Raw genomic sequence first — 24655 nt, forward strand, 5'->3', positions numbered from 1 at the left:
ACTCTCTTCCTGGCCAACTTCCGCTCCCTGGACAACAAAGTGGACCTGTTGCGTCTGAGGCTGAGTGTTTACACAGAGATGAGGAACTGTGCGGTTTTCTGTCTCACGGAAACTTGGCTGAACCACAACATGCTGGACTCAGCCTTCCAGATCGACGGCCTGCAGCTGTTCCGTGCGGACCCCGACCACCGGTCGGGGAAGTCGAGAGGAGGATGACTATGTATGTACATAAACGAAGGTTGGTGTACAAACTGTGGACTGGTAAAAAGCCACTGCTCTGAGGCGATAGTACTTATGACGCTGAAATGTCGGCCGCACTATCTGCCTCGAGAGTTCACCGCGGTGTTCGTCACCATTGTTTACATCTCACCGGGTGCTAATGCTAACGAAGCGCTACAGGAGCTACATGACACCATCAGCTCGCTGCAGACTACGCACCCAGAGGCACTTTACGTGGTTGCGGGAGACTTCAACCACGTGAAACTGACGGACACTCTGCCCAGGTTTTACCAGCACGTCACCATTCCCACACGAGGGGACAACACTCTGGACTGTGTGTACACAAACATACGTGGTGCATACAGAGCTCTTCCTCGGCCCCATCTTGGCCTCTCTGACCACATCTCCATCCTGCTGGCGCCAGCTTACCGCCCCCTGCTGAGACGGATCAGGCCAACAAAGAAGACTGTCACTGTGTGGCCCAGTGATGCAGCCTCTGTGCTCCAGGACTGCTTCCAGTGCACAGACTGGCAGGTCTTCAGAGAGGCAGCTATGTGTGAGGGAGAGGTGGACCTGGAGGACTACACCTCCTCCGTCCTCGGCTTCATCTCCAAGTGTGCTGATGATGTCATCACCACCAGGACAGTTACCTGCTATCCAAACCAGAAACCCTGGTTGAATGCTGAGGTGAGAGATCTGCTGAAAACCAGGGATGCTGCGTTCAGGGCAGGTGAGGCATCAGCACTAAGAACGGCGAGAAAAGATCTGACGGTGGGTGTCAAGAGGGCCAAAGCCACATACGCTCAGAAGATCCAGGGTCACCTCACCTCCAATGACCCCCGGAGCATGTGGATGGGCATAAAGTGCATCACAGACTACAACACCAAGGATGCACAATGTCCAAAGGACCCCTCCCTGCCAGACGAACTAAACAGGTTTTACGCTCGCTTTGAGGACCCTGACTCCCCCCCTCCCTGCAATAGACTAACACCACCACCTGGTGACACGCCCCTCTGTGTGTCCACTGCTGGTGTGAGGAAGACCCTTAGAGGAATTAACCCCCGCAAAGCTGCTGGCCCAGACAACATCCCAGGGCGTGTACTGAAAGACTGCGCACACCAACTGGCTGAGGTGCTGACGGACATCTTCAACACCTCACTGTCACTGGCATCCGTTCCCACCTGTCTAAAGACTGCAACCATTGTTCCCGTCCCAAAGTGTCCCACAGTTACAGGCCTGAATGACTACCGACCCATAGCCCTGACCCCGGTAGTCATGAAGTGCTTCGAGAGGCTGGTTATGGCCCACATCAAAGACTCCATCAACGTCACCGTGGACCCACATCAGTATGCATACAGAAAGAACCGCTCCACTGATGACGCCATCTCATCAGTGGTCCACACAACCCTCACCCACCTGGAGAGCAGAAACTCATACGCCCGCCTGCTCTTCCTGGACTTCTCCTCTGCCTTCAACACCATCATCTGCCTTCAACACCATCGGGGCGGCATGGCTCAATGGGTAGAGTGGTCGTCCTGTAACCTAAGGGTTGCCGGTTCAATCCCGGCCCGGAGAGCTCATCCCGAGGTGTCCCTGAGCAAGACACCGAACCCCTACTTGCTCCTGATGGGTCGTGGTTAGCGCCCTGCACGGTGCCCTGCATGGCAGCTTCCGCCATCAGTGTGTGAATGTGTGTGTGAATGGGTGAATGTGACGTATATGTAAAGAGCTTTGGATAAAAGCGCTATATAAGTACAGACCATTTACCATTTACCATTTACCATCATCCCACAGACACTGGTGCAGAAGCTCTCCACCCTTGGTCTGAGTAACACACTGGGGAACTGGGTCCTGGACTTTCTGACCAACAGACCTCAGACTGTCAGGATCCATAACTCCACCTCCTCCTCCATCACCCTCAGCACCGGCTCTCCTCAGGGCTGTGTGCTGAGCCCCCTCCTGTTCACTCTGCTGACATATGACTGCTCGGCGAGACATCCCAGCTGTCATATAGTGAAGTTTGCAGATGATACAGTGGTTGTGGGATGCATCAACAACAACGATGAGTCGGAATACAGAGAGGAGGTGGAACACCTGGTGCAGTGGTGCAGAGAAAACAACCTCTGCATCAATGTGAAGAAGACCAAGGAGATGGTGGTGGACTTCAGGAAGGATAAGCGCCCTACTCCTCCCCTGCACATCGGCGGAGTAGCTGTGGAGGTGGTCTCCAGCTACAGGTACCTGGGTGTGCACATAACCGAGGACCTCACCTGGAACACCAACACTTCCCAGCTGGTCAGGAAAGCACACCAGCTCCTCTACTTCCTTAGGAAGCTGCGGCGAGCCGGACTAGGGAGCGCTGTCCTGAGGAGCTTCTACCACTGCGCGGTGGAGAGCGTCCTCTGCACCTGCATCACTGTGTGGCACGGCAACTGCACCGCTGCTGAGAGGAAGGCTCTGCAAGGGTGGTAAAGGCTGCACAGAGGACTATGGGGAGCAGCCTTCCCACCACCTCAGACCTCTACACAGCACGATGCAGGGGGAGGGCCCTCCGCATCATGAAGGACTCCACCCATCCAGCACATGGACTTTTCCAACCCCTCCCCTCAGGCAGGCGGCTGAGATGCATAAGGAGCAAGACCACCAGGTTCAGGAACAGCTTCTTCCCCGAAGCTGTCAGACTGCTGAACTCCTGCCATGCCTTGTAGACTCCCCCCCCACCCTACCCCACCCTTCCCCACCCTACTTCCCCACCTCTGAACATCAGCCCAAACCCTGCTGCCCTGCCCCCACCCCCCCCCATCCCCACCCCAACTGAATCCACCCCCCCACTCCGACAAACAGACCTGCACTGCAAACACTTTACCCCCCCCAGGGGAGTTCCTGTCCACATGTTTACATGTTTACCTGCTGTCCATACAAGTGCAATATCACTAATATTAATATCAGAAATGTTATACTTTGGACTACCACTACCTCATGCACATACATACTTGCACATATTTATCTAGGCTGCACATGCAAACTGGGCTCTTTAGTGTTTACTGTTATTTTTATTTAAAATTTTGCTGTTTATATTCTATTGTATTTAGCTTATATTCTATTTATATTTAGCCTATATTTCTATTTTTTTTCATGTCTTATTTTATTTCACTTATTGCCCTCCTTCTTATGGCTCAAACCGGGACCTCAGTTCTAATTTCGTACCATAAACATGTAAATGTGAGCTGGTATGACAATAAAGTTCCTTGAATCCTTGAATCCTTGAAAGTAGATCATAGAACACCAGTCCTCACTAAGACCAGTAAAGTAGATCCTAGAACTCCAGTCCTCACTAAGACCAGTAAAGTAGATCATAGAACTCCAGTCCTCACTAAGACCAGGAAAGTAGATCCTAGAACTCCAGTCCTCACTAAGACCAGGAAGTTTACAAAGACCTGAATGGTTTAGGACCAGAATTCATTTAGGATCTTCTGGTTGGTTATGAAGCAACCAGATCCCTCGGGTCATCAGGGTCAGGTCTACTTTCTGTTCCCAGAGTCAGAACTAAACGTGGAGAGACAGCATTCAGCTTTTATGCTCCTCACATGTGGAGCAAACTCCCAGAAACCTGCAGGTCTGCTGACTCAGCAGTTTTACATCAGAGTTAAAACTTTTCTATTTGCTGCCTTTTATCAGAACAGCTGTTAATTCCCCACACTGGACCTTTATTTCTGTTTTATCTGGTTTATTTGAGCTTTTTTTCTTTCTGTTTTAATTTATTTTTAAGTTTTTTAAATACAAGTGTTATTGCTTCCTACAGCCGCTGTGATGCTTTTAATGACTCATGTAAAGCACTTTGACTTGTCTTCTACATGAAATGTGACGTACAAATAAACTTGTCTTACCGATATGAGGACTAATAAATCTGATTACAGCTCACTGGTAGGGAAGTTGGAATCAGGAAAAATCAGTTGGGAACCAGTGGTCTAACCATAAGACCACTGTCCCCCCTCCACCACCGCACACACACACACACACACACACACACCCCCAACACACACACACCTAATTCTCCAGCCTGCATCTGACTTATTTCAGATTATTAATTAAACCAAAATCATTTAAAGTTTAATTTTCAATTAAAAATCATTTTATTGTAAATTAATTATTATTTAACATGTTGGCTCGGAGACTGTGAACATGATATTTACATATTACAGTACCCCCCCCATCACCACTGACTACATAAAGGAGAATGAACAGATTGTCCTCCTCCTCCTCCTCCTCATTCACCTGTAAGCAAACACACCTCCCTGCTGCTGCGGAGAGGGAGGGGGCGAGAGACACTCCGCGACATCAGATAGAGAGAGAGAGAGGGGGGGGGGGAGGTAAAGATGGAGGATATAGAGAGGGCGCCTGCGCATTTATGTCCATCCCCTCCGCATCGTCCCCCCATCCGCTCCCCCCTCCCTCCTCTCTCCTTTTCTGCAGCATCAGTACCACCCCCCCACCCCCCATCCACTACCCCCTCCCTCTCCGCTTGGTTTTCCTGCCGGGCTGCTGCTGCTTTGCGCGCTGCGGGGCCACACTGCGACCGCACCGAGGAGGAAGAGGAGAAAGCCGCGAACCGAAAGGGGGGGCAGCCTGAGCCAGAGCGGCGGAGAGGTACCGATTACACTACATAAAAAGATAATAGAATAAAAGAGGAGAGAGAGGTGGAGGGTGTGCACGCGCCTACACCGCACGGATAAAAAAAAAAAAAAAAAAAAAAGAAGCAGCAGCAGAAGGCGGAGACGCGTCACACCGCGCTCTTCCTCCCTCCATCTCTCCGCTCCGCTTCCAACGGAACCGAAGAAGAGGTGAAAACCAAGAAGGAGGAAACGCTGAAGGGAAAAAAGAAAGGAAAAAAAAGAAAACCGGTGGATTTCCTGGGCGCAAAAGGACGAAGGACGCGGTGTTGGAAACCTCCCCCCCTCCCTTCCCGGACCAGGGCCGATTCTCCGTTTTCTAGCAGCCAGCTCGGCGCGCGACACCATGAAGGACCGTACGGCGGAACTGCGAAGCGTAAGTCCGCTTTTCATCTTTCCATCCATCCCTCACGGCCTCTATGTTTCCACACATCCCCCTCCTCTGCCGCTCTTCCTCCTCCTGGGCCGCTGGAGCTTCGCGGCCTCGCGCCGTTTCTCCGCATTCGGAGGAGCGACGCGCAAGAGGAGCGGAAATGAGAGGAAAAAGCCGCTTAAAGCGCGGTCATTTTGCGGTTTTGTGGTGCTTTGTGGTGTGTGTTTGCGGGCCGGAGCGCTTCATGCTGTGAATACAGAGTGTGTGAAAGTAGCTGCGGACTTGTGTGATGATGAAGCCCGAAATTGGTGGATTTTCTGTCAGTGAGAGCGGGTGTTTGGTCGCAGCCGCGGCTGGAGGTCACGGCTGCCGCCTGGACCGTTTATTATCGGCATTTTCTGCTCTAACGGCATGTTTGAGCGCGTGTCAGCGGCTTGAGACGCAGAGGCCCTGCGCAAGCAACGCTGCATGCATGACGGGAAAACGGCTTCAAACGCACCCATCCATGCTAATTCTAATTCGGGCCGTGCATGTCCATGCATGCGTGCCTGGATGATGTGATGGAGAGGAGGGTGGTGGAGGAGGAGGGAAACTGACTGAAATGGGACCAAAATGCAGTTGGTTTTTTTCTTTTATTTATTTATTTCTTTGGAGGCCGCATCCCGCAGCCCGCGCACGCCACCTCCCCACCTGATCAGTCCCGATCAGAACCAGAGAGAATCAATATGCGGCTGGATGGATAAATCAGGATGCAGGTGGAGCGGAGCGGCGCGGCGCGGCGCGATGCGGCTTTATCTGCCGCCTCTCCGCGTGCTGCCAGCCGCTCCTCCTCCTGTGATAGTGGCAGGGGGAGGCGGGGGAGGCCTCACCCATTTTATGACCGTGTGGCTCCGCACCGGGTGAGACCGGAGGCTTTGACGCGTGTGCGGTATGCGTAGCGATGCGGCGTTCCTGGGGTGCCTCCACCGAACAGCTGTCGCTCCCGGTTTGGGAGGATTTTTTTCTGTTTATTTGCGCGCGCGCGTGGGGGACGGGGAGATGGGGGGTCACATCAGCTGGTCAAGCTCTGCGGCAGCTCCACGCGCCTCCAGCCTGTGCCACCACCGGGTTCAGCCGGGTTCGCGTCGGACGAACCGAACACGACAAAACGCGAATTTCAGGAATTCAGCTTTGTATGGCTGAAACTCTTCTTCCTCTTTCTTATTCTCCGTCTCTGTGTTGTGTGAGGGGTGGGGCGGGGTGGGGGCGGTAATCAATAGTATGTGATCAGTAAATCAGCAGCTGAATGGTGCGCGCGCGTCTGTGGGGCTAATTTGCATTGAAAAAGTGAGAGCCTCAGCAGCGCTGGAGTTTACCGCACTGCCCATCCATCCCTCAGTCCTTCACTCCCTTCTTCTTCTCCTCTTTCTGTATAAACCCTGGTATAATCCTCCCCTTTCCACTCCTCCTTCTGTCTTTCCTCGTTTTTGCTTTTCTTCATCTTCCCATCATCATTTGAGTGTCTTAATTTCATCCTTCCTTACTTCCCGTTGACCCCTTTGTTCATGTTGTCAGCTCCTCCATTTCTCCATCTTTCCCTTCTTTTTGCTGCTGCCATCCATCCACCCTTCCACCAGTCTGCAGCCTCCTGAATGAAAACTTGAACAGATCTAGCGTTCCTGCTGATTAATGGTCATGTGAGCCAGCTTCTGTTTTAAATGTGAAACAGAAAGTGAAAACATCCGACAGCCGAGCTGCAGGAAGGTTTTAAAGGATTCAAGCTGGAAACGTCTCAGTTTTCAGTCTCTACATTAACTGACAACCATCTAAACTTTGTGGGTTTAAATCACAAAAATCCTCCATATTTGTTTCCCTGCTGCGTCTGTTGGTCTTTGATGTAACACCCGAACTCCTCCAGCCCCGGTAGCCCTGAAGATCCAAAGCCCAAAGGCTCAGTTCTTATTGGTCAGTTCTGTGAAGCTTAATTTGTACAACAATAATTAATGAGAGTTATCTGAAGACAGCAGAGTTATAATTCAGTTAAACAAATTCATCATAAGATCCACATTAGTCCATTTTATAATAACTCTGTTCTTATAAACCACCTAGCTAGGGACTGGATCAAATCTGATCCTCCATCCTGAGCTCCAGGAGGAGAGGAAAACCTCCATCAGGACCAGAACCAGGAAGGAAAACCTCCATCAGGACTAGGAAGGAAAACCTCCGTCAGGACCAGGAAGGATGTCCATCTTCCAGTTGGGGGTGTAGAGGACAGGAAAGAGGGTGAACCAGCAGCAGAACTCTGATCCAGGGATTCCTGCTGAGAAAGAAGAGAAACACAAATAAATGAAATTGTCAGATATTTCCTTTTTATGTATAAATCTTTTTATTGGGATTTGGTTTTCATACAACCAAGGCGTGGCGTGTACAGAATATCTAGTCAAACTAGTTGAGAGACAGTTTGAGGTTTGTCTTACGTGTTGGAAACAAAAACTAACCATATCAGCTAACATTCACCCGTTATCCCTTCCCACCCACTGTCGAAAGAAAAGAAAAAGGAACACAAAACAAAAAACGCACCCTAAATCTGAAAAGTCTGAAAGGAAACTCAAACCAATAATTAGAATCAATATGGGGACGGGGACGCGTGGAGGGATGTTGGGGCAATTTCTGAATAAATAATTGTTCTGTCTAGATAATCTATGAAGGGCTGCCAGGTTTTCTTGAAAACATCACCTGAGCCTGCAAGTGAGAACTTGACCTTCGCAAGCTTAGCATGCGTTAGGACCTCGCTAAGCCAGCTGTTGTGTGAAGAGGGTACATCATGTTTCCACTTAAACAAAATATGACGTCTGGCCAGTAGAGCTGCAGAGGCCGAAACCCAGCGCTTTGTCACAGGGAGATTAGATGTTGTAGGTGGGGGGGAACCAAACAGGACTACACAAGGTGCAGGACTAAGATCTGCACTATTGCAAGTGCATTAAAATGTGGTGTCATAAATCTGTAAGGCTGGGACAGGACCAGATCATGTGTGTGATTAGCAGGTGAGTGCTGACATCTATTACAGCTGCCACTAGTGCCGGGTAGATCCTTGCCAGCCGGGCGTTTGTGTAACACATCCTGAAAAGAACCTTACATTAGAACTAGCCGTGTCTGGCACGATGGAGGACGAGTGAACTAGCGTTAGTTTGGTCCCACTGGTCGTCTGGTGTTGGTTCTCCCATCTCCTCCTCCCAGATTGGCCTCAGGCGAGTCAGATGGTCAGGGTTAAGGGAGTCAGTGGAGTTGTAGATCAGTGTCTTTTGGCAGGGTCGAGGGTGAGAAAAGAATCCATCATGGACCCAGGTGGGTGGTTGAGGAAGTGAGGGTAGGTGCCTGGTTGGAGAAAATGAAAAAAGTGAGAGTGGGGCACTTCAAATCTGACTGCAACCTCTGAAAACAGCAAAAATGTCTTTGTACAGGTCCCCGATAGAGATCAGGCCTTTGTTTCTCCAGAGATTAAAGGTAGGGTCTGACAAGGAGGGTGCAAATAGATGGTTTTTAACAATCGGGCTAAAGTTGATGATTCATTCAAGCCGTAATGTTTACAGATCTGCATCCAGATCTTCAAGGAGTTGGTAACAACAGGGTTTCCTTTGTTGGGAGAATCACCATCTTCACCAGGTTAAAATCTCTGCTGAAAATGTCCCTGAAGGAAGCGGGGACAAAACACCTCTGAGACATTTGTAAAACGGAAAGAGTGGAATTTTCCTAGCCAGGCAGTTGATGGGGAGGAGCTTGCTTTTACCGAAATTTAGTTTATAACCAGAATGGCTGCCAAACTGGGTTAGAATGTCTTCAATAACAGGGATGGATGAGACCAGGCTTGACACGTATATTAGCCGGTCATCCGCATATAGAGACAGTTTGTGCATGAAACCATTCCTTGTAATGCCCCAAACCCATCCCTCCCCATGAAGACAGATAGCCAAAGCTAGGGCAAATAGGAGGGGATAGAGGGGGCATCCCTGTCTAGCGCCCTGGCGAAGGGCAAAAGAAGGCGACCTCACACCATTTGTAATTGGGATTTGGGGTGTGATAAAGCAGTCTAATCCATAGAACAAAGGTGGAACTGAAACCAAATTTTGACAGATACTCCCATTCAACCCTGTCTAATGCTTTTTCAGCATCTAAGGAGATTGCCAGGTCAGGTATGACAGGATTGGGGGAGCCAATAATGTTGAAAAGGTGTCTGGTGTTAAATGACAAGTTCCTTCCAGCCTTGAACCCAATCTGGACCAAGGAGATCAGGGCAGGCGGGGCACACTGAGGGCCTTGGCTAGGACCTTTGGTCAATGTTTAAAAGGGGAATGGGCCTATAGCTGTTACATTCAAGAGGGTCCTTGTCTTTTTCCAATAATAAAGAAATATTAGCTTCAGACATGGTTGGGGGCAACATACCATTGATAAAGGATTCGTTGTAGACATTAACCAAATGTGAGGCTATTAGGTTTGAATGTGCTTTGTAGAGCTCTACTACGAACCCGTCTGGGTCAGGGGACTGTCCAATCACCTCCTGATCCTCTGTCACTGATATCAGCACGCCCATATTCTGCATCAATTTTCACTAGCTGACCTGACAGCCAGACCAACCTTTCCATATCAATTTCATTCTGCCGAGACGCCAATGAGATAGGCTGTCCTCATGCTTCACACGCTTCCCATAGAGTGCCTCGAACTATCTGGGTTGTCGTTTGTCTGGAAGAAGTTGGCCATTTTCTCCTGGAAGAGCTGTTTAAAACGCGGATTGTTCAGTATGTATGACAACTGCTGTAGGAGCGTGATCTGAGATCCCTATGCTGATACTCGCTAGAGCTGATCCAGTAACAGCCGATTATCAACGAGGAGAAAGTGGATTCTTGAGTATGTGTGATGGATGTGGGAGAACAGGGTGCTGAACAAGGTTATTCTAATCAGGTAATGACTGTCTATGTCAGGAAGGGAGGAGAACATGAATTTGTCATCATGGGCGTAAACACTTAGTAAAACAACTGGGACGTCAAACATGTTGACAGCCACAAACAACCATCAGGGTCTTTGTTGGTGTAAAGGTTTCCCTCTCACCCGCACGGAAAACTTAGAATGAAATACACGACTCATCCGAGGTCTCCTAACACATGAACCCGGGGTGACCAACCGGTGAGGGTGTCCCAACATGACCGATGCAGGGTGACGTGGAGACGTACCTGTATGCAACTAATATGTGTGTCTGCGTGTGTGTGCCGGGGTGTTAATTTAAAATGAATTTACAAGTGTTTTCAAACCCTTAAAAGAAAAATCTGCTTTTAAACATCAGTTTTCTGCTCACGCAGCAGCAGGTAAAATATTTCCGGTGAACTTCAACTGAAATATTAATGTGATAAAATTATAAATATATGACAAAGAAGGTAGAAAAGTTTAGAAAAGTGAACCTGCACCTTTCAGACTCGCACAGACCAAAACCAGGATTAGGATCTCAGATCTTCTAGACTTGGAGGGAAAATCTATTTTTTAAAACTTAACACCACGGAATAAAAAATGCTACTTCCTGTAGTAAATCGTGACTAGCGCCGTACGTCGGGACGCAGCGATTCTGGGATGAACAAAGCTTGGCACATAAGCAGGTCATGTGATCGCAGTACGCCCTCCAGGATGACCCTAATGGCTGAGACGGGTGATGGCGGCGTCCCAGTCCTCTTCTGTCCCGCTCCAGGGACTCCTGGTTAGTCCGGTTGTGGGTTCAAAACCAGAACATCAGACTTCAGAAAAGCTGAATTAACATGTAATAAAATGGTTGTTGCTGTTAATTAATGTGACCTGAACTTGTTAGTAAGTCATTAGTAAGGCGTTAACAGCTCGATCATAACTCATCGACGTGCCCAGGCCTGATAAAATCCTGTAACAGATAAACCGCCGTCCAACGCCTAACGTCAAACTTTCCTTATTTCTGCTTCCATCTTTCATTCCCTTCATTTTCCTCCCATTCTTTCTTTTTGCCTTCCTCCTCCATCTTTTTACTTCTGTCCTCTTTCCTTCATTCCCCCTCATCTGTCCATCCTTCCATTTCTCATCCTTTGATTCTCCATCTTCATGTCATCATTTCATTCCTCTCATCCTTCTGCTCATCCATCCTCATTCACCTCCTCCTCCCTCCACCTTCCATCACTCCGTCCACCACTGTTTCTTTCCTTCGTTTCAGCCGCCTTCTTCTCTACATCCTTCCCTCTCTTCCTGTTTTCCTGCTATTCCTCCTCTCTCTTCCTTTCCTCCGTCTCATCCATCTGAGGGAATGATGTCTCCATTCCTTCTTTTCTTCATTTACTGATCCTTTCTTCCTGTCAGTGGACTGAATTCCAGCCGGTAACAGATGCCGCCGCATCGCGCCGCCAGTCTGTAGTAATAATTATATTTTTATGTAATCGTCCACATCCCGATGACGCTGCCTGCACTCCTCCTCTTCATCCTCCTCCTCCTCCTCCCCCTCAGCTGCTGACAGTGTGTAGAAAGCTGACAAGCAGTCTTACGTCTTATTCTGCAGCTTGAGGTTCTTTGTAACGTTCAGAGCAGAAACACAAGAAATGTTTTACGGGAAAAACGTCTGAAATCCTTTATTTCATTTTTATTAACAACAAATCGTCAGTTTTTAAATAATTTTCTCCAGGAACAGAAAAAAAGACCAGATTTCATGTTGACGCACTACAATAAATAAATAAATAAATAAACAAACAAATAAATAAATAAACAGTAAAGTTTAACTTTACTGAATGCTGGAATTCCTCGTTCCAGTCGTCAGACAGACTTCAGACAGCTTGATTAATCCCTCAGGGAGGACGTTCATGACAGCCTGCACTGTTATCCTCTCAGGAAAACGTAAAAAAGTAGAATAACGCGAAAGTATAAAAAAATATGTAAAACAAGTATATATACAAACAAGTATAAATAAAAACAAAATTCAACTACAGGAGCAATAAAACAAGCATTTAAACATAAATATTTACATGTACATACATACATATACACACACATATAACACACACATATGTGTGTGTTGTGTGTGTGTGTGTGTGTGTGTGTGTGTATGTTGCAGATGGTGTTTGTGTGGCGGTGGTCGCTGTGTTATCAGGGTCCGGCAGACCCTCCCCTCTGCCTCCGTTCTGGTCGTCCTTCTCCCGGCTGAGGAGCTGGACAGCTGACGGCATGGAGGACGTCCTCCGTCTGCTGGTCCTGTCCTCCGGAAGCAGCAGCCTGTTGCTGAATGAACGCAGCATCAGTGAAGTCAGAGAACCAAGTCGAACATTTAACGAGGGAATTTTGGTAAAAAAAATCCACACTTTTAATCTGTTGTGAAGTGAAGCTTCGGGTTTTATTTCATAGCAGATGACGTGTCGTTTAAAGAGCCGGAGAATGAGCACTAACTTTTGTGTTTGAGAAAATGGAGAATTTTGCTTCTGATTCTGTTTAAAATCAACCAGCATTGCTATTGTTCTGTTATTTTTTTAGAAGTTTTAGTTTTTTATTCTTTTACTTTCATTATCAAGCTTTTTCTGATAAAAATCTAAAATATATGAATTTTTCAACCCATTAAAGCCTTTGAACGTCAGAAATTTCGGCTTTTTAGCTCAAAGTTATCCCCAAGATGCTGAAGGAATCAGATGGAATACCATCGGTAGCATAAATGAGGAACAGCAGGGTCTGTCACCAACGACAGGGTCAGATTTAAGGGGTTAACGCCTCCGTTTTGTTGGGGATGACCTCAGCTGGGATGGAGTTCAGACTGGTCTGTACTGAAAAGCAGTTTCACTCCCGTTCTGTTCTGAATCTGTAGGTTTAAACCGTAGACATATAAAGAATAGACGCCGCATTGACTGCAGCCGCCTGTAGGAGCTGACGAGTCACATGGTCGCCACCTTGGACCAGTCATTAGCTCACCTGTTTAAAAGGAATAAAAATGACCAGAACTCATCGGGTTCGGGTTTTCTTTGTTGCAGAAGTCAGTAGGGCTGCAACTAATGACTATTCTGATGGTCGATTAGTCACCGACTATTAAAACGACTAGTCAACCAATCAGATTATGTATCTCATGATTATTATAAATGGATCTTATTTCACTTTCAGCTTTGAAATCTTGCATGAGGTTGTTATGTAAGTCCGACGTGCCTCCTCTTTAAATGTTCGAACATTGCAGACATACTTCCGTGGTACACAAGGTCCGCTTTACAAATCTCACATGTATTTAATTTATTTTGTAAGTTTAACATGAAGTTATCCCAGACTTTTACCGTTCTCCACTGCCATTTTCCTCCCTAGTCCGCCACCATATTTTTCCCCTGGCGGACTTTATGGCGCATGTGCAGCTCTCAGCAGAAAAAAAAAAAAAATGATGACGATGTCTCACTCTGTAGTTTTTTTTTTTTTGTTTGTTTTGTTTTTTTGCCGACAATAGTTGACGGCTAAATTTATTGTCGACTACGTCAACTAGTCGTTGCAGCCTTAGAAGTCATGTTCCTCTGATACGGGACGCTGTGTTACAGAGAAAACACTTCTTTTCATAGTCTGCAGACAGATAGTAGCTTAACAGTAATGAAAAGTGTCTGTGTCCAGATACATGAAGTATTCAGTGTATCATGAAACACACACCACACACACACACACACACAGACAGTAAAATTTAGTTTTACTTAATTAAAAAGTAAATAACTGATTCTATAAACATAATCAATATTAGACATATATACAAAGATATTTGAAATATTTAAATAACAATATATTCACACATATGTACAATAAAAACACATTTATTTACACTAAAATATCAGTATACATAGTACAGTAACATACATAGTAAATTGTAAGACTGTAATAACAATTATACATGTATTCTATCTACACCTTTTATTTTATCTTACCTAATCCATCTAATCTATCTTATAAAACATTATATAATATTATATTATAGTATTATATATTATATAATAATATAAACAGAACCAGAGACTGGACAACCTGGTCCAGAAGACTGTGCTGGGGATAATTCTGGTTTTGGTTCTGTACTGGGGATAACTAGTTCTGGTTCTGTGCTGAGGATAATTCTGGTTCTGTACTGGGGATAACTCTGGTTCTGGTTCTGTACTGGGGATAATTCTGGATCTGTACTGGGGATAACTCTGGTTCTGGTTCTGTGCTGGGGATAATTCTGGTTCTGGATCTGTAGTGGGCATAACTCTGGTTTTGGTTCTGTGCTGGGGATAATTCTGGATCTGTACTGGGGATAACTCTGGTTCTGAGCTGGGGATAATTCTGGATCTGTACAGTGGATAACTCTGGTTCTGGTTCTGTGCTGGGGATAATTCTGGTTCTGTACTGGGGATAACTGTGGTTCTGTGCTGGGGATAATTCTGGTTCTGTACTGGGGATAACTGTGGCTCTGTGCTGGGGATAATTCTGGTTCTGTACTGGGGATAACTCTGGCTCTGGTTTGGTGCTGACTCTTCACAGCCTCTACACAACACAGTGAAGAAACAAGGGGAAGATTGCGGAGATCATTCCTGCAGCAAACATCACCATTAAATTTCTTAAAACCTTAATTTGAAGGTCATTGGGCCATTATCCCAGTGGAACCATATTTATTCCAGTAAAAGCATATTCATCCCTGTAGACGTATATTTATTCCAGTAGAAGCATATTAATCCCTGTAGACGCATATTTATTCCAGTAGAAGCGTATTTATCCCAGAAGAAGCATATTCATCCCTGTAGATGCATATGTACCCCTGTATAAGCATATTTATCCCAGTAGAATAATATTTATTCCAGTAAAAGTATATTCATCCCAGTAGAAGCATATTCATGCCTGTAGATGCATATTTATTCCAGTAGAAGCATATTCATCCTAGTAGAAGCACATTCATCCCTGTAGACACATACTTATTCCAGTAGAAGCATATTAATTCTTGTAGAAGCATATTTATTCCAGCAGAAGCATATTCATCCCTGTAGAAGCATATTTATCCCAGTAGACACATATTTATTCCAGTAGAAGCATATTCATCCCTGTAGATGCATATTTATTCCAGTAGAAGTATATTTATTCCAGTAGAAGCATATTCATCCCTGTAGACGCATATTGTTTCCAGTAGAAGTATATTTATTCCAGTAGAAGGATATTTATTCCAGTAGAAGCATATTTATCCTAGTAGAAGCATATCTATCCCAGTAGATGCATATTTATTCCAGTAGAAGCATATTCATCCCTGTAGACGCATATTGTTTCCAGTAGAAGTATATTTATTCCAGTAGAAGGATAATTATTCCAGTAGAAGCATATTTATCCTAGTAGAAGCATATCTATCCCAGTAGATGCATATTTATTCCAGTAGAAGCATATTTATTCAAGTAGAAGCATATTCATCCCAGTAGAAGAATATTTATCCCAGTAGAAGAATATTTATCCCAGTACAATAATATGTATTACAGTAGAAGCATATTTATCCCAGTAGAAGAATATTTATCCCAGTAGAATAATATGTATTACAGTAGAAGCATATTTATCCCAGTAGAAGAATATTTATCCCAGTACAATAATATGTATTACAGTAGAAGCATATTTATCCCAGTAGAAGAATATTTATCCCAGTAGAATAATATGTATTACAGTAGAAGCATATTTATCCCAGTAGAAGAATATTTATCCCAGTAGAGGAATATTTATCCCAGTAGAAGCATATTCATCCCAGTAGACGTATATTTATCCCAGTAGAAGAATATTTATCCCAGTAGAGGAATATTTATCCCAGTAGAAGCATATTTATCCTAGTAGAAGCATATTCATCTCAGTAGATGTATATTTATCCCAGTAGAAGAATATTTATCCCAGTAGAATAATATGTATTACAGTAGAAGAATATGTATCCCAGTAGACGCATATTTATCCCAGTACAATAATATGTATTACAGTAGAAGCATATTCATCCCAGTAGAAGCATATTTTTTCTGAACCAACAGAAACACATAGTTATTGTATGAAAGTAGAAGGAGATGGTGAGAAACAGGAAAATATCCTGCTTTAGTTGGAGATTGGTACAGTCGTCATGTCTGTGTAAAATACTCTGGTCCAACATGTTATACTGGTCACACTGGGCTTATTTTTTACAACAGCATTCACATTATCAGCTGGAATCTACATCTGTGTCATAGAGTGAGTGTTTTATATGTGTTTTATGTTTTATAAAGTTTTATAGATTTACTTTCATGACATAACTTTGATAGCAGCTCTGAACATGAGCCTGACCAGCATGATGTTGCTGGTGGACAGATCATTACAGGACACGAACTACTGTAGTGACTAAATACAGCTAATATTGATATTCAGTCTTACTGGTGAAAAGTAATTCCCCTTTTCCTGCTTTCGATGGTCCAACGATGACAACAGGAAAACGCTGCACAAAGCTCTGGCCTCAACTGTAGCTGCTGCTGTGTAGGTTGGTTGGGTTGTGGCCGGTCCAAGATGGCAGCAACGTTTCTCGTGCTCCAATAGCCAATGCAGTCTACTCTTATATGTCTATGGTTTAAACCAGTAGTTCCCAACCTGGGGTCCGGGACCCCCAAGGAGCACAGGGGATCCCAGAGGCTTTGAACATTAAGAGCCATTGTGATTGTCCCTACTTTAAGATAAAAAGTAAAAAGTAAGGCTGTATGTTGTTAATGTAACTTTGGCTTTGGACTCAGCCAGAATACAGTATTAATGGTGAGAATCTCACTTCTGAAACTAAGCATGGTTTCAGAACAGGGTGGGGCAGGGGGTCCATGGCTTTTCAGTGTTTGGAAAGGAAAATAGGTCGGCAAGCACTGCCCTAGACTAGAACGCAGGGCATTGTGGGTAAACATAACTAAAACACATGTAGAATGATAAGAGGGAGAAATGTCTCGTGGTCAGAGTCGTAATACACTCAAATCATGGTGAGCCTAAAGATTCCCACAGCTGGCAAGAAGTTATTTTAAATGTAAATACGTTTCCACATGTGTGTAGTAATCCTGACTCACCTCAAGTCTATAGTCTATCTATTGATTCAGAAAGATGGAACAAGTTCTTCTCCCACCCTGGAAATGTTTTACATTTAAACAGAAAACACAAAAACTCATCTGGAAACATTAAAGATTACAGTTACTTTTAATTCAATTCAATTCAAACTTTATTTGTATAGCCCTTTTCATACATTGTCATGCAATACAAAGTGCTTTACAGTGTAAAAACATATATTAAAAATCTAAGAGTAGAATAATGCAAATGCTATCTACTTTACATTTGAAATCACATACATTCACACACACACACACACACACACCCAAGCGCGCATCACACAACACAAACAGATGATGCCACTCTTCTTTTCATAGAATTAAAACTATTCCTTCTAGTTCCTGTCTCTTTAACTGAAACGGTTTAAGAACAAAGTTTGAGAGAGAGATCTAAAAGACAAGATAAAAGACGATTGGCTTGACACCACTGTGAGGAAGCAGTACCTTGGGGACCCATCCACACCATGAGCGCCCCACCAGCAACCACGGAGGCCATCGCCACAGGAGCCGCCAAGATCGGGTCAGGCGAGGGCCCCCACCACAGCCACAGGACTGCAATGCAGGGCCCGTCAGCCATCCCGTCCAGGTCGACCCCCGCAGCGACAACCCTGCAGGCCGGAGAGACAGCCCACGATGTGGAGGATCCCCATGAGGGAACACCGGAGCTAGAGGATAAAAGATAAAAAAAAAAAAAAAAAGATAAAAGCTGAAAATAAAACACAGTATAAGATACATAAAAGAGCATAAATAAATCAACGTAATAAGAACAATAAAAGAAAATTAATATATATTAAAAAGTCAATTTAAGGGCTATTACAGTTACTTTTATTACAATATTACAGTTACTTTTATTACAATATTACAGTTACTTTTATTACAGTATTACAGTTACTTTTACTTCAATATTACAGTTACTTTTATTACAATATTACAGTTACTTTTATTACAGTATTACAGTTACTTTTACTACAATATTACAGTTACTTTTATTACAATATTACAGCTACTTTTATTACAATATTACAGTTACTTTGATTACAGTATTACAGTTACTTTTATTAAAGTATTACAGTTACTTTTATTACAGTATTACAGTTACTTTTATTACAATATTAGTTACTTTTATTACAATATTACAGTTACTTTTATTACAGTATTAGTTACTTTTACTACAATATTACAGTTACTTTTATTACAATATTACAGCTACTTTTATTACAATATTACAGTTACTTTTATTACAGTATTACAGTTACTTTTATTACAATATTACAGTTACTTTTATTACAGTATTACAGTTACTTTTATTAAAGTATTACAGTTACTTTTATTACAATATTAGTTACTTTTATTACAATATTACAGTTACTGTTATTTAAATATTAGTTACTTTCTTTAAAATTTTACAGGTAATTTATTCTATGTTCATATTCATCATGTTCATCCTACAGACCAGCCTGGACTCTCTGGAGGACCGGTTTAGGCCCACCGGCCTCACCTTTGACATCCCTGCTACCTGGACCAGAACACCTTTATGTTTTCAGAAAAAGCTGCGAGACTGATTTTGTTATTCAAATGGAGAAATGATGATTAACGCCACAACTTGGAGTCTGTTTTTGTGCCTTTTGATAATTTTCGTTCCTTGTACCTAATTTTTGGACTGTTTCGGTTCGTCCATCTCTTGGAAAGCCTGTTCTGATTCATTCTGGAGGGTTTGAGAGGGAGAGCTCCTTGAAATTTCCTAAATTAAAATATAATGAAAGAGAGGAACTGAGCTATCAATAAAAATATGAAACATAAAATTGTTTGACTGCACTCATTTAATAGATTTTTAAAAAAAAAAAACGCATCTGGTTTCAAAATTACATTTTTTTCAGGCCTTCAACTTTGGTAGATAAAACTCAAAAATACAGCCGTTAAAAACTTATCAGAATCATTCTTCATTTTGTCCTTTAATGAGAAAATTATCATTATAGCAGCAGAAATGGACCAAAAACAAAACATAATCTACACTAAACCGAAATAAGTGCAAAAAACTAAACATGTTGTATATAGATTAGCATATAAAGATAAAATATTAAGATATAAAGTTACAGAGAAAACAAGTAGAGGCGCTAAAGACTAAAAAGTGCTGCATCATGTTGGACAGCTTCACTCTGCAGCAGCTTCATATCAGTGCAGCTCCGGTTTTCATGATGTTTGGAGACTTTGCAGCTCCTCACTAAACGTCGGATTGTCTGACACTTAACGTTAAATTATTTTATTTAGATAAAAATACTTCTGCTTTCATAGAGCAGAATCTCCCCAGATTGTTGGTTAAATCAAATATTAGTAGTAGGAAGCTGCTGAAGCTCTTGTTAACGGTGCCTTCACTGACTCTGCTTGTAATGGTGTCACCACACCTCAACATTTCTCTTCAAGTGCTGGATTCTTATTTTGTGCAAATGCAGCAAGATACAGTTTGTGTGTGTGGATATCCAGGTTCAGTCTCACTGATTATAACGGGAAGAGAGAGGCAGGTGGGTGTCTCTCCAGGGATGTAAATCTCCATCATGTTTCTATTACAATTAAATTCCTACTGACTTGAACTAACCTTTTATCTGCAGTAAAATGTCCTCATAAGGCAGAATGTCCTCATAATGTTACAGTAACCTAATGTCTCCATAACGTGTGGTTCACAAACACATTTACTCTCAGGTTATTTTATTCTGCTGTCAGCAAATGCCGGAAAAGCTGCACATTTAAGTAGTTATGTTACAAAAAGATGACTTGGTTAACAGTGAACGGCATTTACAGCAGGAGTGTGTCATTACATCAGTGGTGGACGTCCCCACAAAGGCAAGAAAACAAGGATGTGTGTTAAGCAGACTGTGTGGTTTGTTTTGCCCTCCTGGCAACACCACGTGGGTGGGGCTATGTTTGTTTGACTTTATTTACACAGAAAACACACACACACACACACACACACACACACACACACACACACACACACTGGCAGTTGTGGCTTATGTAAGGGCAACTTGATGGTAGCAGCTGGACCTTCTAATGAACACTTCCTGTTTAAGTAATGCAGATCTTCCTCCAACAGGAAGATTTCAGAACAAACTCCTCTTTCAAATATCCGCTCCACGTGGTTTTTAACCCTCATCAGAGATGAAGGAGGTGACACAGATAGAGTGAAGAGTTATAATCGATGCTAACGCTGCAGACGTCCTGCTCTCTGAGTCTGACAGCTCAACCAGAACATTTTGTACTTTTTACTTTTTCACAACATAAAGACATCATTATTTGAGTTTTTAGTGATTATGAGACTCATAAAACAACCTCTCTGTGCAGCAGTTAATTTGCAACCTTGTGCGAGGAATATTTGTTGATTTCAGACCTCTGAGGACCAGTTAGCATAAAACCCCAACCCAGTCGCTGGTGGCAGGTAAGTGACGCTAATGCTGTAGGTGACGTAGTTCCGGGGGAGACGGCAGATTCAAACTAGGCGCGCCCAAACATTTCTACTTTCATTCTATTGTATTTTGTGCCAACTTAATCAAAATATTCTTTAAAGTAGGACTATAGTGTCTTTAAAAGGTACACTCTGGAGCACAGCGGGGAGGATTTGGCCAGCCTGACAGATTTTATAGATCGTTGTTACGACAGAATCGTCATGGGGAAACCAAACAACACCTCCACCCCCTCCACCTCATCCAAGTCCAAGAGACAGCGAAATGAGGATTCACCTGGAGCTATTTCACCAACGGGGAACGACTCAACAGATGTTCTGATCTCTATAGATAAGAAACTCAGTAGTTTTGATGCGCGTTTGAGTCTGGTAGAAATTCTCCACAAGGAGTTCCAGGCGCTACGTGAATCATTAGAATTCAGCCAGAAGCAGGTGGAAAGTCTGGCTGCAGAAAATGCCGGTCTCAGAGAGACGGTAAAATCCCTCACCGAGGGCTTGACCCGTCTCTCAGATGAAAATAAGAAGATTAAGGAAACGGTGATCGATCTGCAGGCGCGGAGCATGAGAGAGAACCTGGTATTTGCAGGGATTCCAGAGCAGACGGAGGAGGACCCCGAGACCACGGTGAAAAACTTCATCAAAACCCACCTGAAGCTCCCGGAGGAAACGGTGAAAAACATCTCCTTTCACAGAGTCCATCGGCTCGGCGGGAGGAAACCCGGGTCCAGCAGACCAAGACCCATAGTAGCGAAGTTCGTCAGCTTCAAACAGAAGGAGCAGGTGAAGAACCAGGGCCGCGAACTGAAGGGGACCAACTTCGGAGTAAACGACCAATATCCGAGAGAGATTCTGGACCGACGGAGAATCCTGTTTCCCATCAGGAAGAAATCGATCGCCAATGGCGCTCGCGCTGTCATCGCGGTGGATAAACTGTTTATTAATGGACAACTGTACCGCGACCCGGACATCACTCCGTGGCTCTTCTGATCCCAGGTGCTGTAAGTCAATCTCTCCAAATGATCACTCTTAACTCGCCATTATAGATCACTGACAGTAGAACACACTGCTCGTCTCACCACAGCCTCTACACCTAGATCGATGTATTTTTTTTCTGTTTCACCACTCTTCTCACTTTTCACTATCTTTCTATTTCACGTCTTCACTGTTAATTGTAATCCAGCTCGTAATATCAGCAGCGCACGCAGCCGGTCGAACACCGTCAGGACGCACAGCCGCACCATACATGATACATATAAACACTCGCGTTTTATGTATGAGAGAACACGCATTAAGGTAGACTACATATACGGACATTTAACATACGGACAAACGCGCGCAATCAGGCTGCATGCAAACACGCGCGAACACGCAAGAGGGGCGCACAAAGACACACGCGTCAGTAACACGCATGAAGCATTAAGCCGTTCACAATAACCATGTTAAAAATCGTCTGTTGGAATGTACATGGAGCCGGTTCCAGGGAGAAGAGGTTGAAGATCTTTAATAAATTACAGGAGCTGCAGGCTGACATTGTCTTACTACAAGAGACTCATTTAACAAACTCAACCATAGATCTTCTTCAAACAGCTCAGTTTCCTCATGTTTACTCAGCCTGTTATAATTCTAGGCAGAGAGGAGTAGCTACTCTTATTAATAAGAGACTAAATTTTGACATAGATAGCACAGTAGTGGATCCGGAAGGCAGATTTCTGATAACTTTATTATCTATTTGTAATATCAAATTATGTATTACCAATGTGTACGGCCCCAATGCAGATGATCCCTCCTTTTTCCACTCCCTGTTTGCTACACTCCAGAATTATTCAGATAACAGAATAGTGCTAGCTGGTGATTTTAATGTAGTCTTGACTGAACAAGATCGCTGCAGCACATCAGCTAGTCATCGAGTCTGGCAGTCGTCAGAAACTATCAAACAGTACATGAAGGATTTTGGTCTTTGCGATGCTTGGCGCTCTCACCATCCTAAACTAAGAGAATACACCTTCTTCTCTTCAGTTCACCACTCCTTCTCTAGAATAGATTATATTTTAAATAGTAACTCACTAATGGGCGACATTTCAGAGACTCAGATACATCCAATCAGCATCAGCGATCACGCACCAGTTTCATTCACTCTGAGAAACAAAAATAATAAACCGATTGGTAAAAGCTGGAGATTTAACACCTCTTTATTGAAAGATCCTGAGTTTATTGATTATTTTAAAAAAGAATGGTCAATTTACATAGAAAAAAATGACATGCCTGAAACTTCAGCGTGTCTCCTTTGGGAAGCAGGAAAAGCAGTAATGCGAGGGAAAATAATTTCCTTCTCCTCACATAAGAAGAAGAAGGAAACAGCAAGAGTTTTAGAATTAGAACTCAGGATTAAATCATTGGAGGAGGCTTACCGCATTTCCCCCGAAGAGCACACAATGAATAATATAAGGAAAACTAAATTGCAGCTTAAAGAAATTATAGATAAAAAAACACAGTTTTTAGTGCAAAGACTTCGCTTGGAGAACTTTGAACATAGTAACAAATCTGGAAAGTTTTTAGCAAATCAACTAAAAACAAACAAGGAGAAAACAACAATCTCCTCTGTTAAAGATCAAGACGGAAACATCAGCCATGACCCAGACAAGATAAATGACACGTTTAGAAGCTTCTATAAAACATTATATGAATCACAGATTAATCCAACAGATGAACATATTGAACAATTTTTAAACAACATTAATCTACCAAAACTAAAAAATGAAAATAAAATAAATTTAGATGCACCTATTACTGTAGATGAACTCCACGAAGCTCTCCAACATATGCCCAACAATAAAGCCCCGGGTCCAGATGGTTACTCAGCAGAATTTTACAAGGAATTCTGGACAACGCTAGCTCCTACATTTTATAATATGTTGTTAGAAATACAGGAAAAACAAAAAATACCGCAAAATATGAACTTAGCTAATATAACACTATTGCTAAAACCAGGCAAAGACCCCACACTTCCATCCAGTTACCGTCCCATATCTTTAATAAATGTAGACCTGAAAATAATTAGTAAAGCTCTTGCCAGAAGGATAGAAAAAATAACCCCTCTTATAATACATCCGGACCAGACAGGTTTTATAAAAGGTCGACATTCATCTACTAACACGCGTAGACTAATTAACCTCATAGATTACTCTACTTTACATAATCTAGAATCCACAATCATTTCTCTAGATGCAGAAAAAGCCTTCGACAGGGTAAACTGGAAGTTTCTATTTGCAACACTAGACAAATTTGGGTTTGGACCTGCTTTCATAGAGTGGATTAAAATATTATATAATAACCCAAATGCATGTGTGAAAACCAACGATCAAACTTCTCCAAGCTTCCGCTTACAGAGAGGCACCAGACAGGGCTGCCCACTCTCCCCCTCACTTTTTGCCATTTTCATAGAGCCGTTAGCAGCTGCTATTAGACAAAATATAGAAATTAAAGGAATCCAGGGCAAAAATATAGAACATAAAATAAGTCTTTATGCAGATGATATATTACTTTTCCTTCAGAACTCACAAACATCACTCTCTGAGACAATCACAGTTATTAATAAGTTCTCATCAATATCTGATTATTCTATTAACTGGTCTAAGACTACAGCCATGTCCATCAACTGTGACCTACAAAACATCCCTAATATCAAAATACAGACAGGAAACATTAGATATTTAGGTATAAATATTTCCCCCAGATTATCAGATTTAACAAAATTAAACTATGTTCAGCTACTAAAAACAATAGAAGATGATCTCTTACGGTGGAGGCGCTTACCCATCTCACTAATGGGGAGAGTTGCCACCATTAAGATGATGATTCTACCTAAAGT

The 24655-nt window shown here is 43.4% G+C and overlaps 1 protein-coding gene across 1 annotated transcript in view; it reads left to right on the forward strand.

Moving 5' to 3' along the window:
* Window positions 1-4731: 4731 nt before the first annotated feature.
* Window positions 4732-24655, forward strand: part of stx1b (syntaxin 1B) — a 93396-nt gene continuing 73472 nt past the window's right edge. Inside the window, exon 1 of the mRNA XM_042003884.1 lies at window positions 4732-5265. Within this exon, the coding sequence (XP_041859818.1) occupies window positions 5236-5265 (30 nt within the window). The 5' untranslated portion in view covers window positions 4732-5235. The remainder of the gene's footprint in view (window positions 5266-24655) is intronic.

Source organism: Melanotaenia boesemani, chromosome 2 (assembly GCF_017639745.1).
Source record: "Melanotaenia boesemani isolate fMelBoe1 chromosome 2, fMelBoe1.pri, whole genome shotgun sequence".
NCBI lineage: Eukaryota > Metazoa > Chordata > Actinopteri > Atheriniformes > Melanotaeniidae > Melanotaenia > Melanotaenia boesemani.